This window comes from Sylvia atricapilla, chromosome 4 (genome assembly GCF_009819655.1).
Source record: "Sylvia atricapilla isolate bSylAtr1 chromosome 4, bSylAtr1.pri, whole genome shotgun sequence".
NCBI lineage: Eukaryota > Metazoa > Chordata > Aves > Passeriformes > Sylviidae > Sylvia > Sylvia atricapilla.
Genome location: NC_089143.1, coordinates 29,547,837 through 29,561,796, shown reverse-complemented (window position 1 = coordinate 29,561,796; position 13,960 = coordinate 29,547,837). Strand labels below are relative to the sequence as shown.

At 40.3% G+C, this 13,960-nt stretch overlaps 2 protein-coding genes across 2 annotated transcripts in view; both read right to left on the bottom strand.

Annotated features, from left to right (window-relative positions):
- The window catches only part of DOK7 (docking protein 7), a 59,251-nt gene extending 50,428 nt beyond the window's left edge, over positions 1 to 8,823 (bottom strand). The window contains exons 1-4 of the mRNA XM_066317431.1: positions 8,560 to 8,823; positions 8,387 to 8,432; positions 6,096 to 6,326; positions 2,116 to 2,316 (exon numbers count right to left, since the gene is read on the bottom strand). Of these exons, the coding sequence (XP_066173528.1) occupies positions 2,116 to 2,316; positions 6,096 to 6,326; positions 8,387 to 8,432; positions 8,560 to 8,613 (532 nt within the window). The 5' untranslated portion in view covers positions 8,614 to 8,823. The remainder of the gene's footprint in view (positions 1 to 2,115; positions 2,317 to 6,095; positions 6,327 to 8,386; positions 8,433 to 8,559) is intronic.
- Positions 8,824 to 10,818: 1,995 nt separating this feature from the next.
- Positions 10,819 to 13,960, bottom strand: part of HGFAC (HGF activator) — a 41,018-nt gene continuing 37,876 nt past the window's right edge. Inside the window, exon 14 of the mRNA XM_066317429.1 lies at positions 10,819 to 12,503. Coding sequence (XP_066173526.1) covers positions 12,333 to 12,503 — 171 coding nt within the window. The 3' untranslated portion in view covers positions 10,819 to 12,332. The remainder of the gene's footprint in view (positions 12,504 to 13,960) is intronic.

Here is a 13,960-nt window from a genome sequence, read left to right as displayed (position 1 = left end):
TTATTACAGTGATATTTAAACCTTAAATTCACTAATCCTCTGCATTCAGAACTCCACAGGATGAATGTGAGGAAAGATATGGTTTAACCTGTAGGAAACAAACATTAATAATAGAGTCTGCATAATATTATATTACACTTACATGACAGGGTAATGAAGAGTGCTTTTGTTTAGGAATTAAAACCACTTCTGTAATAACATATCAATTTTTTTCCTGAACACTACTTGTTTGCCTCAAGAATTCCAGAGGACTGAAGTAAAAGATATCTGAAGAAAGATGGTGTTTCTCTTTACCAACACACTTCTGTCAGGAATAACCAAAGTTATTTTTCTTTAGGTTCTATTTTCAAAAACCCTTTTCATATAGTAGCAATATTAAATCAAGTGTATAGACTAAACACATATTTAAATGTTGTTATGCCTGCAGATATGTTTGACTACTTAGTTAAGGGCAACAACTCCTTTAACAAGATCAGCTTGAACTTGTAAAGAGTCTCCAACTGTGACAGGCAATTTTGTACCAAATTGACTGCGCTGTTCTTCTCTTTGAATGCACACATGGAGGGGGAAAGCAAAAATACCCTTTCATGGCAACTGAAAGGTCTCAGCTATCAACACAGACATTTCTTAAGAATGATCCACAGGGTAGTGGGACTCCTTCCAAAGCACTTTTCCAGTTCTATTCACTTGTAACCTTAAAAAATAGTAATTTCATATTTTTAAAAGCGTGCACACAGAAGAGCTTCTGATGACCTCCTGCTTCTTACCACAAACTAGTGTAACTTTAAGGGAAGGAAAAAAAAAAGAAAAAAGAAAAACTGCCATGGATAATTCCGGTTCCATCACCTACAGCTCCTCATTTCACAGAATCACTGAAGCTGGAAAAGATCCTGATATAATTGAGTACAACCTTTGACTGGACACCATCATGGCAACTCAGTGCCATGTCCAGTCCTTTCTTAAACACCTCCAGGGATACTGATTTCACCACCTCTCTGGCCATCTCATTTCAATGCTTGACAACCCTTCCTGTGTAGAAATTCCTCTCAAAGCCCAAGCTCCTCTGGCACAGCCACTTCCTCTCTTATCCCTCCTCACCCGGCCACACCCTCCTATCAGGTGAGAAAGAGGTCAGGAACTTGGGTTTCCACTCCAGAGAAGTATAGCAACCAGAATTTACATGCAGAGCAACAGTATGTAAGTCCCAGGAAGAATGGATTTGGATTTGGATCAACTCTGAAACAAATCAAAAATCTCTGAAACAAATCAAGATTGCCAAACTGGCAATCTGCATGCCCACCTGTGCTCACAGATCATCAATTCAGCATGGCTTCACACTCTGCTTATGAAATTAAAACCTTATTGATATAAACCTAATTATATGTTATTATAATTGTGCATTAATTAACTATCCCTTTCAGACCTTGCATATAATTTACCTGAAGTGACAATTTGAGAACTCCTAAATAGGCCATTGGAACAAAAGATTTATCTCCATATAAAAGTGTATCTTAGGTTACTAGGCTACAGAAACTAGCTTCAGCTTGCTTGCTTTCATTTTGACCTCATAAATTACATGGCTCCATCCCCTAGTTACAAAGCTGCTAAAAGGGATGGGATCAGAGAGTTGTTCTAACTTTTAAGAGAAAAAAATCTCTATGGAATTTAGAAATTAGCATTTTCACAATGAGAACATTGATGCTGCCTGTAATCTCAAAGCTCCATACTGCTTTCCCCTCAGCAAACAATAAAATAATTATCATAATTTAATAATCTGAACATTAAGCCATTTTACCTTACCTCTTGCATAACACAAGCCATAAAATTTCATTACCTTATTTTTTCTCTGTGCTCAATAGCAGCTTTTGACTATCTATCTTCTGGAGAGCCATGGGGAAATTTTCAGCCAGGACTGAAATTTTCAGACACATTTCCCCTCAACACGAGGGTTGAAGCCTGCAGAAATGTACTCAGAACAGATCCTCTGATAAGAGGCTGCCTGTTTGACAAAGCAGCACAGCTGACTCTGCAATCTCCACTTGGAATGAGAGTGCATTTACGTTTCTGCAGAAGGCATCAAGCAACATTTAGAAGACAGGTTCCATCTGTACTTACAGAAGCCGCACCTGGTACCCCCTTCAAAGATGAACCCGTTGGGGACAGCTCCGTAACGACGCAGATCTGAGAGCTTCCACTGCCCCATGACACTGGGAGGAAGGTCCTTCACAAGGACAAGGATGTCATTGCAGAAATGCAGCGTGGCAGGCCCACTCTCTAGTTTTGTGCCAGGGGCTACAAAGACTTGAAATCTATGAACTACCAGATAAGAAAAAAAAATTACTACAGAGTATACAAATGTTCTGTCAGTCGTTCTGTTTAGCTGTGGTACTTGGACCAAACCCTGCCCACACCATGAGACTCTGGTGAAAAGATCTACATGGAGCCCAGACAGATACATGTAAGTGGCTGTAAAACCATTATGGCAGTTTAGGAAAGGAAAAAAATCCACCCTATCTTGGCCTAATGCTACAAATTATTAAAGTTGCAATGCTACATTGGCCTATCCTAAATCTTCCAGGCTAATCCCTGTCTCAGATCAGTTAATTATCCAGCCCAGACTTCACTTACCTCTTCCATCCTTGAACCATTACATGGGTTGCTCTCTGCCTCCTCCTCCAACCTGTGTCTCTGCTTTCCCACATGCATGCACAAAAACAAAATGGTGCTCAAGGTGCCCAAAATCCAAGGCTCAAAGCACTAAACAAATCTGTCTATCACTGACTCATCTGCAACCTTTAATAAGCTGCCTCACTTCCTCCCTAGCAGTAAAATGAGGAAAATTACATTTTTTCGCCTTTGTGATTCTTTCATGAGTTGGTGATGGTAGATGCCAAGACATTTAAAATGACTAGGAAACTAAGTGATTTATAAGTAACAAACACTTTTAGGTGTCAGTTAAATTTTCGTATTTCACTCCCTGAATTTTAGAAGAGTGGAGAAAGCAAAAGAAACACCTATCTCATTCAAGTTTACAAAATCCAGGTTCCAATCCCAATTCCAGTATCGTCTATATTGCAGTATCCTTACCTAAAGTAGTTCTTCTAGGCTGGTCTCCTATTTTCCCTTCCAGGGCTATTGCATTCTGAATAATAAGTTATTGGGATCACTTCAAGGGCCCAAATCTCAGTGTTTCAAAGGGAGCAATTTAAGTGAGCAAGCATATAATTCTCAAACAATTGTTCTGACCTCCACTACTTCTCTAGTTTCTTTCATATTGTAATTAGACACAAAAATAAAAAAGATATAAAAACAAAAAACTCATAATAAATTGAAAGAAAAAAAAAAAAAACCCAATACTTGTATTGGTAGAGAGAAGCATCAAGACTCTTATATTTCCAGGAGGTTTTTGGTTGTGTTTATTAAGAAGCACATAGATTTAGCTTTGGTTATGCATCAAAGATCACACTAACAGCTCCCTCCCTATGAAATCTACAGGGTAACCTCCAGGTACTCTCAGTTCTTACACCCACTCTTCCCTGTTTCTTGCCCATGCTTCTCCAAGCATCACAAATTTCATCTGGGTCTGAGTCCTGCTTCTCATCTAACTGCTTGCTATATTCTTAGTCACGATCTGAGCTGTAAGCCAACTCCTCATCTATGACATGCATTTGCTAAGTTCCCTAAGGCTCCAGCAGAATTAGCCACAAAGTCATTCCAGTGAAATGTGCAAGGAGACAGAGATAGATCTAACTAACCACAGCTCTGCCAGTAGCACTGCTAGGGAGCAAATCAATAGTCACACTATGTCCCCTTTCGGGCACACAGTTGTTACGCAACCTGCTTAAACATATGCTGTGAAAAAGACAGCAAAGCCATGGTGATCAATAATGCTCAGAAACGAATATTTAATGTCATTTGCACCCCTCTGCTCAGTTAACTCTGCCCAGTATTTTGCTGGCAATTAAACCATGGGAGAAGCAGCATCAGGATTCCTTCTGCTTCAAAACTGAGGAATGAAGCCCACTCTTCACACAATCAGTTGCAAGTTACAACAGCTGCTGAACAGAAAGAACTCCAGCCCAAATTCTAGACAACTGTCAAAATACAGCATGCCCAAATCTGAACAAAGTCAAAGTAAAAGGAAAAGCATATTTGAAAATTAAGATTTTTCCATACATTGCTTTCTTGGTAAATTGGAATTTTTTTCAAAATTCTACCCAGCCATTCACTTCTCCTACTCTATTAAAAAAACTTGTAAATACACAGAGCTGAGTATACCCCTGAATAAAAGGTACTACTTAAATCCATCCCTTTCTTCAGCCCATCTTTTCCTTTTCACAGCTATGCACTGACCTGCAGTATGCTAACTTTTCAAAATGAGTTGTGAGCACAAGCACTTCCAGGAATCACATCTATCTCATCTGTTAAAAACTGAGAGAAAACACTGGGAACTCCAATATGAACGCCTCCATTCTGTAGTCCTCATTCAAGAACAGTGTCAGCTCCTTTCACTTTATTTTTTTTTTTTTTTTGCTTCCCAGACTCTGAGGTCATCTCTCACTAGCCTATTTTTATCATCCAGCCACCTTATTTTCAAGGCACACAAAGGCACCCTTACTACACTTTAAGAAAAAACACCGGTCACTATCCTCTCTTCATCTACATCTCTCTTTTCTATTTCTGTCCACTCAAACTAGACTCACTTTGACTTCATTCTACTAATTGAACATGCACTGAAAGACAAAATTCTGTAAAAAAATTCAAGGCTTTGGTTTATTCTCTGCCCCTAAGCTTTTTTGCAATTAACTTTATACAAATCACTGTCAGTTCAACCAATTACACTTGTTTTCTTACTTCTGCATTTCTTCACTTCCACATACACAATCTCTCCTACTTCACCTTTACGTGTCATAATCCAGTAGTCTCTATTCCTCATTCCTCTATTCCTCATTCACAGCTTTCCTTGAAAAAAATTCTTCACTGCTTTTGGATGTCCTCCAACCTCAACCCTAACCCTCACACCCAGACTGAGATTACTCCAGCACTACATCAGTGCAAGATCATAAAAACCAGACCTACTCTCTCATATTCAAATACTCTTTCAGCTTTTAGGACAAGTTTATGCTATATATTGATCCCAAACCTAGTTAAAAAAAGAAATAGCACTGGAAGACTAAACAGCTGTATCATCAAAGTGCACCAACCACTCCAGCTACTCATGCTTGTATTTTTCAGCAACCCCTCTAACCTCTACTGTTATGCAAGCCTTCATATTTGATAGCCCTGAGAGGTACATCCACACATCTTACTTCTGATAGTTCTATATATTTTTTCTGTAAAATTCCCAGGCCATCTTTCTACATATGTACTGCAAAGGAATGAGCCCACAAACCCAACAGATGGCAGAGCATATGTAACAAATGATAAAGATTGCTAATGTGTGTTTCCCTCACACCTACCCTCCTTCCCTAGTTATGACTAAACAAATATAAGACAGATACTATGGATTACCAACATTATCACTCTTTGTTCACCACGATACATTTTAGAGCTGCTAACCAAGGAAATAAAATAGGATGGAGAAGGGTGAAGCTGACAGCTGTGTCTGATGACACTTCTCATTGCTAAAGGTCTCTTTCTGAAATGGCACACTAGCAGCAATGAGAATTATCAATGCAACAGCAGTAGGCACTCGGCAAACTGAGCATGAACTGGCAAAGTTCTACTCAGGACTTTGCATCTCTTAATTCAGGCTCCCTCTGAGTTCTTTCGCCAGAATCCCTAAGTCCGTTGCAGGACCAGAAGTAGAATTTTGATCACTTTGTTTCAAAGCTACACACCATCAGTGTCAAAATCAAAACCCCAAGATCTGTCACAGTTATTCATCAGTTCTGGGTGGCACTGTAGCCAAAACCTATTGTAAGGGATACCTGCTTTAACATCTAAGGGGGAGAACAGTTTCTCCACTCTGAAATGAGTGACAATCTTGTGCTAAACTGTACCGTTTCATTTGCATCCTTGGTTCACTTTTCTTTGGTGATTTACCCTATGAGGGGAAAAATACAATAAAAACAGTGTGAGAAGACAAAGGTTACCTTCCCCCAAACTGTAGCGAATTCGTACATCCCAGGCATACATTGTTTCCTTGTTCTCGAATCCCAGCATCACAACTTGGGAGAGACAGATGATTGCGAGCGTGTGATTCAGGCCCTCATAGGAGAGCCCAGGATCCAAGCCACAGATGTCTTCTAAGGTCATGCTGCTCCTCTCCTTATGCCCTTTCGCTCGTTCAGATTTATCCTTGTACACCAGCATGAGCAAACAGTCTAAAAGGAGCAAAACTGTCAGAGATGACGATGCAGAGCACAGACCATAACAAATTTCTCAGCACTCTGCTGCAATTCAAAGGAGCTTTAGACAACTGCAGGATCAGCTCCATCAAGTCACTGTAAAACTCTGATTTCTTTTCCCAGCCCACCCCCAGGGAGTTTATCGTTCTTGTTTTCAGGAAGCAAACACTGAAGGTGTGTTTCAAGCATAATCTGCAGGCTCAGAAATAAGGAGGCCAGTAATAAATCTTTCCTATTTTACTCAAAGTCCAGTGGCATTTCAGATCCTCTCCTGAGTCTGGCAGGGACTCACTCATTCATTCTGAGCATTAGGAGCTATGCTAGGATAGCTGTTCACATTACAGACTCTAAAGACCAAGAGGCTATTGTTGTCTGTATTTTCATTAGAACATACTGAACCACAAATGAAATTCTTACAGTAGCTCACAGATTACCCAACCACTAAATGGCAAGCAGACTGTGCTGTGAGATTGTTCCCATTGGCTCAGGTTTCCCAGTTAAATGCTACACAGCAGCCATTGCTAAAAATCATTATATGCCACACCTTCTTTTATTTATTTTTTTTAAGCGTTTGCTTGTGTCACCAGTTGTTATTAACCCCTTCCCAGAAGTGTTTATTTCAGAGTAACTATGCAATCGAAGAAACCAGTTCAAGTGATACAGCCCCATGGGGAAAGCAAGCATTTCACAAGCAAACCCAAAAGAAAAGGGGAGCATTTATGACAAAAGCAGTCCTCTTTGCCCTATGTTCATTTCCTATCACACGTCACTCAGATGCAGATGAAATTAATGGTCAATATCAAAGCTGTGACATCCACAGCTTAAGCTGAGCTACAAATCACAAAAGACAAGGGCTCACATTTTATAAATACGGGGAGTGGTGCTCCCAGCCCCGCTGGGGTGTCCTGCAGCTCTCAGAAAGGCAAGGGACTGGCAAAATCTCCATCCACAGAGATGAAAAATGACTGAAAGACTGAACTGTCTGCTAACTAATGCAGAGCTTTGCATGGATCCCCAATTGTCTTTGTGCACCTGTTAGCAAAAACAGCTGCAACCACGGTATTTACACATTCTGCGATACAGTTGTGTGTCTGAAGAATGGCTTTGGTTTACATACCAAGAAAATCAAATCTTTAGGGACTTTTTAGTAAAGCTGGATAATTTAGCTAGAATAAAAAGAGTATTTTTGACAAATAAGCTATTTTATCAGTTGGGCTCCACCACCTACCCCCTTCAAAGCTGGCTGACTCAGGTTAGAAACACAGGCCCATGTTCACAGCTCTGTATACCAGCTCTACGACCAACAGATGCCCCTTCACACAATAAAATACCTATTATAAATTATATTATAAAATATAGGTATTTAAAACACTAAAATATTACTGTAACAACTCAAGTAACAAAGAATTGCTAAGAAGCCTTCAGTCTTTTTAGTAAGAGCTAGAGGTTGCCATAATCCATTCTGCAGCAATGCAGATTCACGTTTTTAAAATGTAGGCAACATTTAGCCCTGGAAAGATAAATTTTTGGGCCCAAATGTTTTCCCTGTTGGGAACAGATGGGGAAACCTGAAGCCTACTTTTCCCTCTGCAGCAGTAAAACATCAGCTCTTTGTAACGTTTTCAATTTCCCCTTCAGAAGCATGGAAATGATCTTTTTTTTTTTTCCTTCCTTAATTCAAAATGTCATTTTATTTTTAAATCGAAGTGATATTTTCTGTCAAAACACTGATCAAAAATAACTACCGAGCTTACAATGTCAGCTTTTTTTTTTTTCCTACAGCCAGCAATCACCCTGAAGAATTAAGTTCCCTCCTAAAAAGTTAAAAAAAAAAAAAAAAAATTAAAAAAAGGTGCATTTGAACGGGCACCAAATCCATTGGCTGTGCCTTGGAAAGTGACTTTTCCCGTTGTTTTAGTGAGTGCGGGAGCTGCCCCCGCGGCTCCCGGGCAGCGCGGCTCTGGGCTGGCCCCGCCGAGGGCTGCGGGCGAGCTCCGGGGCCCCGAGCCCCGTCCCCACCGCCGGGCCCCTCTTACCTGCCACCGGGGACGGCTTGCGCAGCACCAGCCACCTGCTCTTCCACTGCAACGAGAGGCAAAGGGACAGGGTTAGCCGGGGCCGGCCAGGGGAGAGCGGGCCCTCTCCCCTCCGGGCAAGGGGGCGGCGGCCGCGGACCCCCGCGGGCCGAAGGGGCGCCGGGAGCGGAGACCTTTTTTCCGTCTCTCAACTTGACGTGACCCTCCACCACCACGGAATCCGTCATCTTCAGTCATGATTCCGGACAGCTGCGCCGGCTCGCTGCGCCCGCCCCGCGCTCCGGCCGCCCGAGGGGTCACTTCCAAAATAGCTTTATTAGGGCCCCGGCGGGCGGGCGGCCAGCGCGGCGCTGCCCGGCCCCCGACCTGCCGCCTGGGGATACGGGGGTCTGCGGACCGTCTCAGTCGTTCTTTGTCCGCGTGTTTTACTTATGGCTTGGGGGTATTTCGATTTTTTATTATTATTATTATTACTTTTTTTCCCCAGGGTTTCAGGGCGCGAGGCGCGGGCCGGAGCACCTGGAGAGCCGCGGAGCCGTTCCGGGCGCGACCCCCGGGCCGATCCGGCTCCGGACTTTGCCGCTGACCGCGGGGGCTGCCCCGCGCCCGGCCGGCCGCAAAGCCCGCACCGGATTTACTTCGTGGAACGGGGCCCGCCTTTGGCCGGCCGAACGCGCCCTCCTCGCACCTTCCTTATAATGCCTAATTTTCGCTTTTCAGAAGTATAATTACAGCTCTCCTTGGCTCCTAGAAGACACTGCCAACTACCCCTCATAAAAATACTCTTCTCACTTTTTTTTTTCCTCTTTGCAATGCAACTGTCACGAGATAACAACACGCTTACGCCAAATGCGAAACAGCTACAATTAATAGAATAAGATGTGTTAATGATGTCCTCAGATTTATTTCCACGACCAATGGACTAATTAGAGTCCATTATTCCAAAAATACTCTTGCTGCATCTTATTTGATGGTAATTAGTTCTTCAGCTTTTTTTAAACAGCGCTACAGCACATTTTTTCTTTCCGTAGTATAATAGAAGGGGGTTGTTTTAGATGTTTGCATTTATTTCTTCCTTTTAAATCAGTCATTTTGCATGGAATAACATACAATTTAATAAAACCATCTTTTAAGTGTGTTTCATAATGAATCTGGGAAGTATTTGTTCAACTGGTTTTGCATTCTGATTCAATTTCAATACAGAGTTAGGAAAAATATCATATATTTGAGTTTGCTTTTCATTTTAACCAAAGCAATAATCACTTAAAGGAGGTGAAAAATATGGAGAATTAGTTTCCATGAGGTAATGCTCAACAGAAAAGCAGGAGGCAGATGCTGGAGTGCCCCATAGGAATGTGCCCAATGTCAGGGTGTGAGAGGTCAGGACATCTCCCATGACCTGGACATTCCCTTGCTACCCCTACTCTGCTCTTATAATACAGTGCTATTCACCTCACAGCTGATGCTCAAATGATTTTCATTTAGTTCCACCAAGTCAATGCAGTCACAGTGGATAAACAGGCTGCTTTGAAAGCCACAAATTAATTTAAATGCCTTCAATGTACTCAAATTAGTATCAGCTGGAGCCTTGTCATTTAGACCTTTGAGGGCAGAAAATAGACCATTCAACATACTTTTAAAAAGTGTGTTATTGTTTGTACTGGTGTTGCTGTGTACTGGTACAAGTAGCATAGATTTTGGAAACAGGACAGCTAAAAAAACTCTACATCAATTGTCAGAAAACACCAGTCTAACACCTTTCCTTTCAAACAGCCACCTACTTTCCTGCAAGACCAAGAGAGTATATACAACACAAAACTGCAAGATCAAAAGTGTGCATAGTGTGGATAGATGTTAATATCAAAGTGAAACTAAAATCACAGAAGAGATACAGACAATAAATGGATTCATCTTTGAGTGGAAAGCTGTTCCTGACTGAGTCCCTTCCAAAGAAGAGCAAATAGTTCCTTCCTGCTGATGCAGTACTTGTCTCAGCAGCAGGCAGTTAGTCTTGCTACATGGTCACATTCATTTTAGGGCATTAAGCAAGTCAGACTCATACTGCAAACAGCCAGGGAGGCAGAGCCACGCCACAAGAGTCTTCAGCTTGTTTTGAGATCAAGATCCTAGAGGTGGATATCAGTTTTTCAAGCTAGTGTTTAGTGCCTCAGAAAAGCAAACCAAAGGCTTTAATCTTGGGACTCACAGTATCAATAGCTGAGAAACGTATCCAGGTGCTCACATCTGCCTGCTGGAAATGTGTATGACACTAAACTAGGAGCACCACCAGCTGAAATGGACCTGTACGGGGAGATTTTGGGATGCCTTCCAGCACAAAATGCTATTTCATCTTTCTACCAGCTCTCAACCTCTAGAACAACCTACCAAGGGACTCAAAGATCATACTGTAACTTTATACATAACAGACTAAGTTCAAGAAACAGAGGGTAAATGTTTTTATTAAACAGTTTACATCATTTATTTAGATTAGCATTGTTTTATATTTGTACTTACTCAGATGCAGGTTTTGGTTATTTTTCCTTAAAAAATCTCTTTTAACTGCGGATAACATTCACCACTACTAAGAAACCCATGAGGACACGGCAAGTACTATAAAACAAAACACACATCTGAGTATCTAGGCACCACTTTAAAATTCTATTACTTTAAAATACAACTTTGCTTGAAACACTTAAGAGACTTCATAAATGTTCACTGCCAGGGAAGAAACACATTTCACATCAACACTTAAATGTACCCATCTGACATGGCTGAGGGTTCCCTGTAATAGAAAAAAAAGAATTTTCCATTCTTTGTCAGACTTTTTCTGTTGAATAATTTTCTGCCTGTTTTCGCCAATACAGCTGAGTTCACTGCCTCTAAATAGCTGTATATTGTAATAATTGCTTTGATTTTTCCCATAAAAATCCTACAGACCATGACAGCAAAGCTTGTGGTTTATGATATCACCAAATCCCTAAGGAAAATGTCAAGCTGCACCCCAGCCATCCAGTTGAAAAATCTGTTACAAGAAACCTCCTTTCTGAATTATCTAAATAGTTGAACAACTTGTTAGTACAAAACCTAAGACATCTTCAAAACACTGTCAAATTAAAGAAACGTTTAGGGATTTATCCTCAAGGTGAAGTATTTCCATTGCTGTCCTCAGGGCAAGGAGCAGATCACAGTCTGCAAAAGGTCCTGGCTGTATCAACCTAAATCAGCTGCTCCAACTTCTAGAATTTTTCAGCAAAAGACTTTGAGCTCTCAGGAGCTGTTGTGTTAACCTTGCTGGAAAATTGCACACCAGATTCAGCAGAGCTCTGGGGCACATTTCGGATTTTACATCGGTGGAACATAGAAATACGTTTATATAAAAATATGTTTATGTGTTTGGTTGAAATAAATCCAAAACCCTCTGGTTTCTTTCCCCAGAACTGTTGTTGAGGTTAGCTGAGGAGCAGCTTTACCTACGTTGTTCTGTTGCTGTCTCTTGCCCTGAGCTTCAAGAGATCATTTCTTAGGAAGAGGGAAGTTAATTTTTGATTCTCCTGTTTATCTTTTTAATTTCAACTGCGAATACAAGGACAATATTGTTGCAGGTTAGTTTGGAGGATGATAGCTCCATTAGAAACTGCAAAAAAACATCAAATCACATGTTATGTAATCCACCAAGCAGACAGAGAGTAGTAGGTTTTTGTGCACAGTCTCGATGTGTTTGGAATTTTTTTTATTAAGACAAATGAAGGCAGTCATGTGTGTTGAGTAACCACAGCCCAAGGCTTCTGACATCAGATGGAGCAGGCCTGCTTTTGGTGGTCTGGCTTGGAACTGCTAAGGATTACCCTGACAGTTTTCATACCTGCTTATAATAAAATATTTATGCCAGTTTAATAAAGCCAAAAAATTCCTGACCCCTGCTTCAAATGTTAGTGCGTTTAACTGTTCAAGTGGCTTTTCGGGGGGCTATTTTCTCATTTATCCACTTTACATAGTTTGTCACTTTTGTATATACTCCAGGTTTGTTGACTCTGCCACAGCCATCTCCCCAGCTGATAATTCCATAGAGGTAAGAGATGTCATCTTCCTCACAAGCCAGAGGTCCACCAGAATCTCCCTGCATCAAAAGTAAGCAAAGGTTATCTAATTTCATAGAAAACAGTAAGAAAGATCAGTTTGGGAAAATCCTAAAATAGGGATGTTTTCACATGAGATTTAAATTAAAAAAGAAAAATGAAAAAAAAAATAGCAACAGTTTAATGAAGTTTCATTCTAGAAAGTGGTTTTAGTCACATTCAAATATAATGGTGGATCTTTTTAATTACGCATTAAACAAAAGTATCAAAATACCAGATTTTGTTTAAAAATGTGAAATTTTTAGACTCAGACACCTACTGAAAAGCATGGTTGGTTTAGATCATTTTCAATGGAAGTGAATAAGCCTCTGTGTTGTAATATCAGCACTGCATGGATGGGTTACATGGGTGCATTTGAGAGTTTCTGAATGCAGCTTATTGCAACTTTCAGAGGACATGAGAGTTTTCAAAGAAAGATGCTGCATGCAGCCACACTTTGTGACTGTGGGATGCTGTAATTTTATGTGGTATATGGGGTTTTGCATGTGTTTGAATTTGCTACTGAGTATTTACCTTGTCATTAAACCATAAACCAAAAAGCAGTCCAAATTACAGTACAGCAAGGGTGAATTTTGAACATTTCTACTTATTTTAAACATTGAAAACATTCAGGACAGAGGTTATTGTTATTATTATTATTATTATTATTATTATTACTATTACATTGGCTTTCTAGAGAAATTAAAATGTTAGATATTAAAAATTGTGACTTAGTAAATGGTACTGGTGAAAGCAGCCAACATTCTAGTTATTTGAGACCAAGGAGAAATATTTTTCCTGTCTCAAAAGAAAATTCCTTGAGACCAAAAAATACATGGGAAAATTGTGTTGCATTTATACAGAAGATTTCTGTGATAAGTGAGGGACATCAGATGAAGTCTTGTTTGTCTGTGTATTTTTCACAATTATTCTAATGGATTGAAATTTTGGCATCAGTGCACTGATTAAATGAAAAAAAAGTTTACAAGAAAATATTTCCAAAAAAAAAAAATATCAAGGAAAACACACTGTCTGTTTGAAGTTTCTTGATCTTGGAATATTTTCATACATACCAGATGGTTTACAGGTTAATATCCTAAATGTACATTAAGAAAACCCAGAGGTCAGCTACATCTGTTGTTACATTAAGAGGCCTACATTATTTCTCCTCAGACCACATTACAAGTCTGACAACAGGGAAAAATTAATTATTGATTCACTAATAATAATTTCATGTCACGAGCACTGTTCTTCAGCAACATCTTCAGTGACTCTGAATTGCTGTTTCTCAGACCTTGTAATTCTCTGCAGACCACTTGCCTTCGTGTAACTCCTTCCTCCTTCCCTCTTCTTTCTTTTCTCATTCTCATTCCTGATTTCTGTTTTTCCAGGGCAGGGAGAGATAATCAACTGTAATGTTGTCTCTTGTATTTGTACTTCTTGAGAAAGGCTAGGAGAG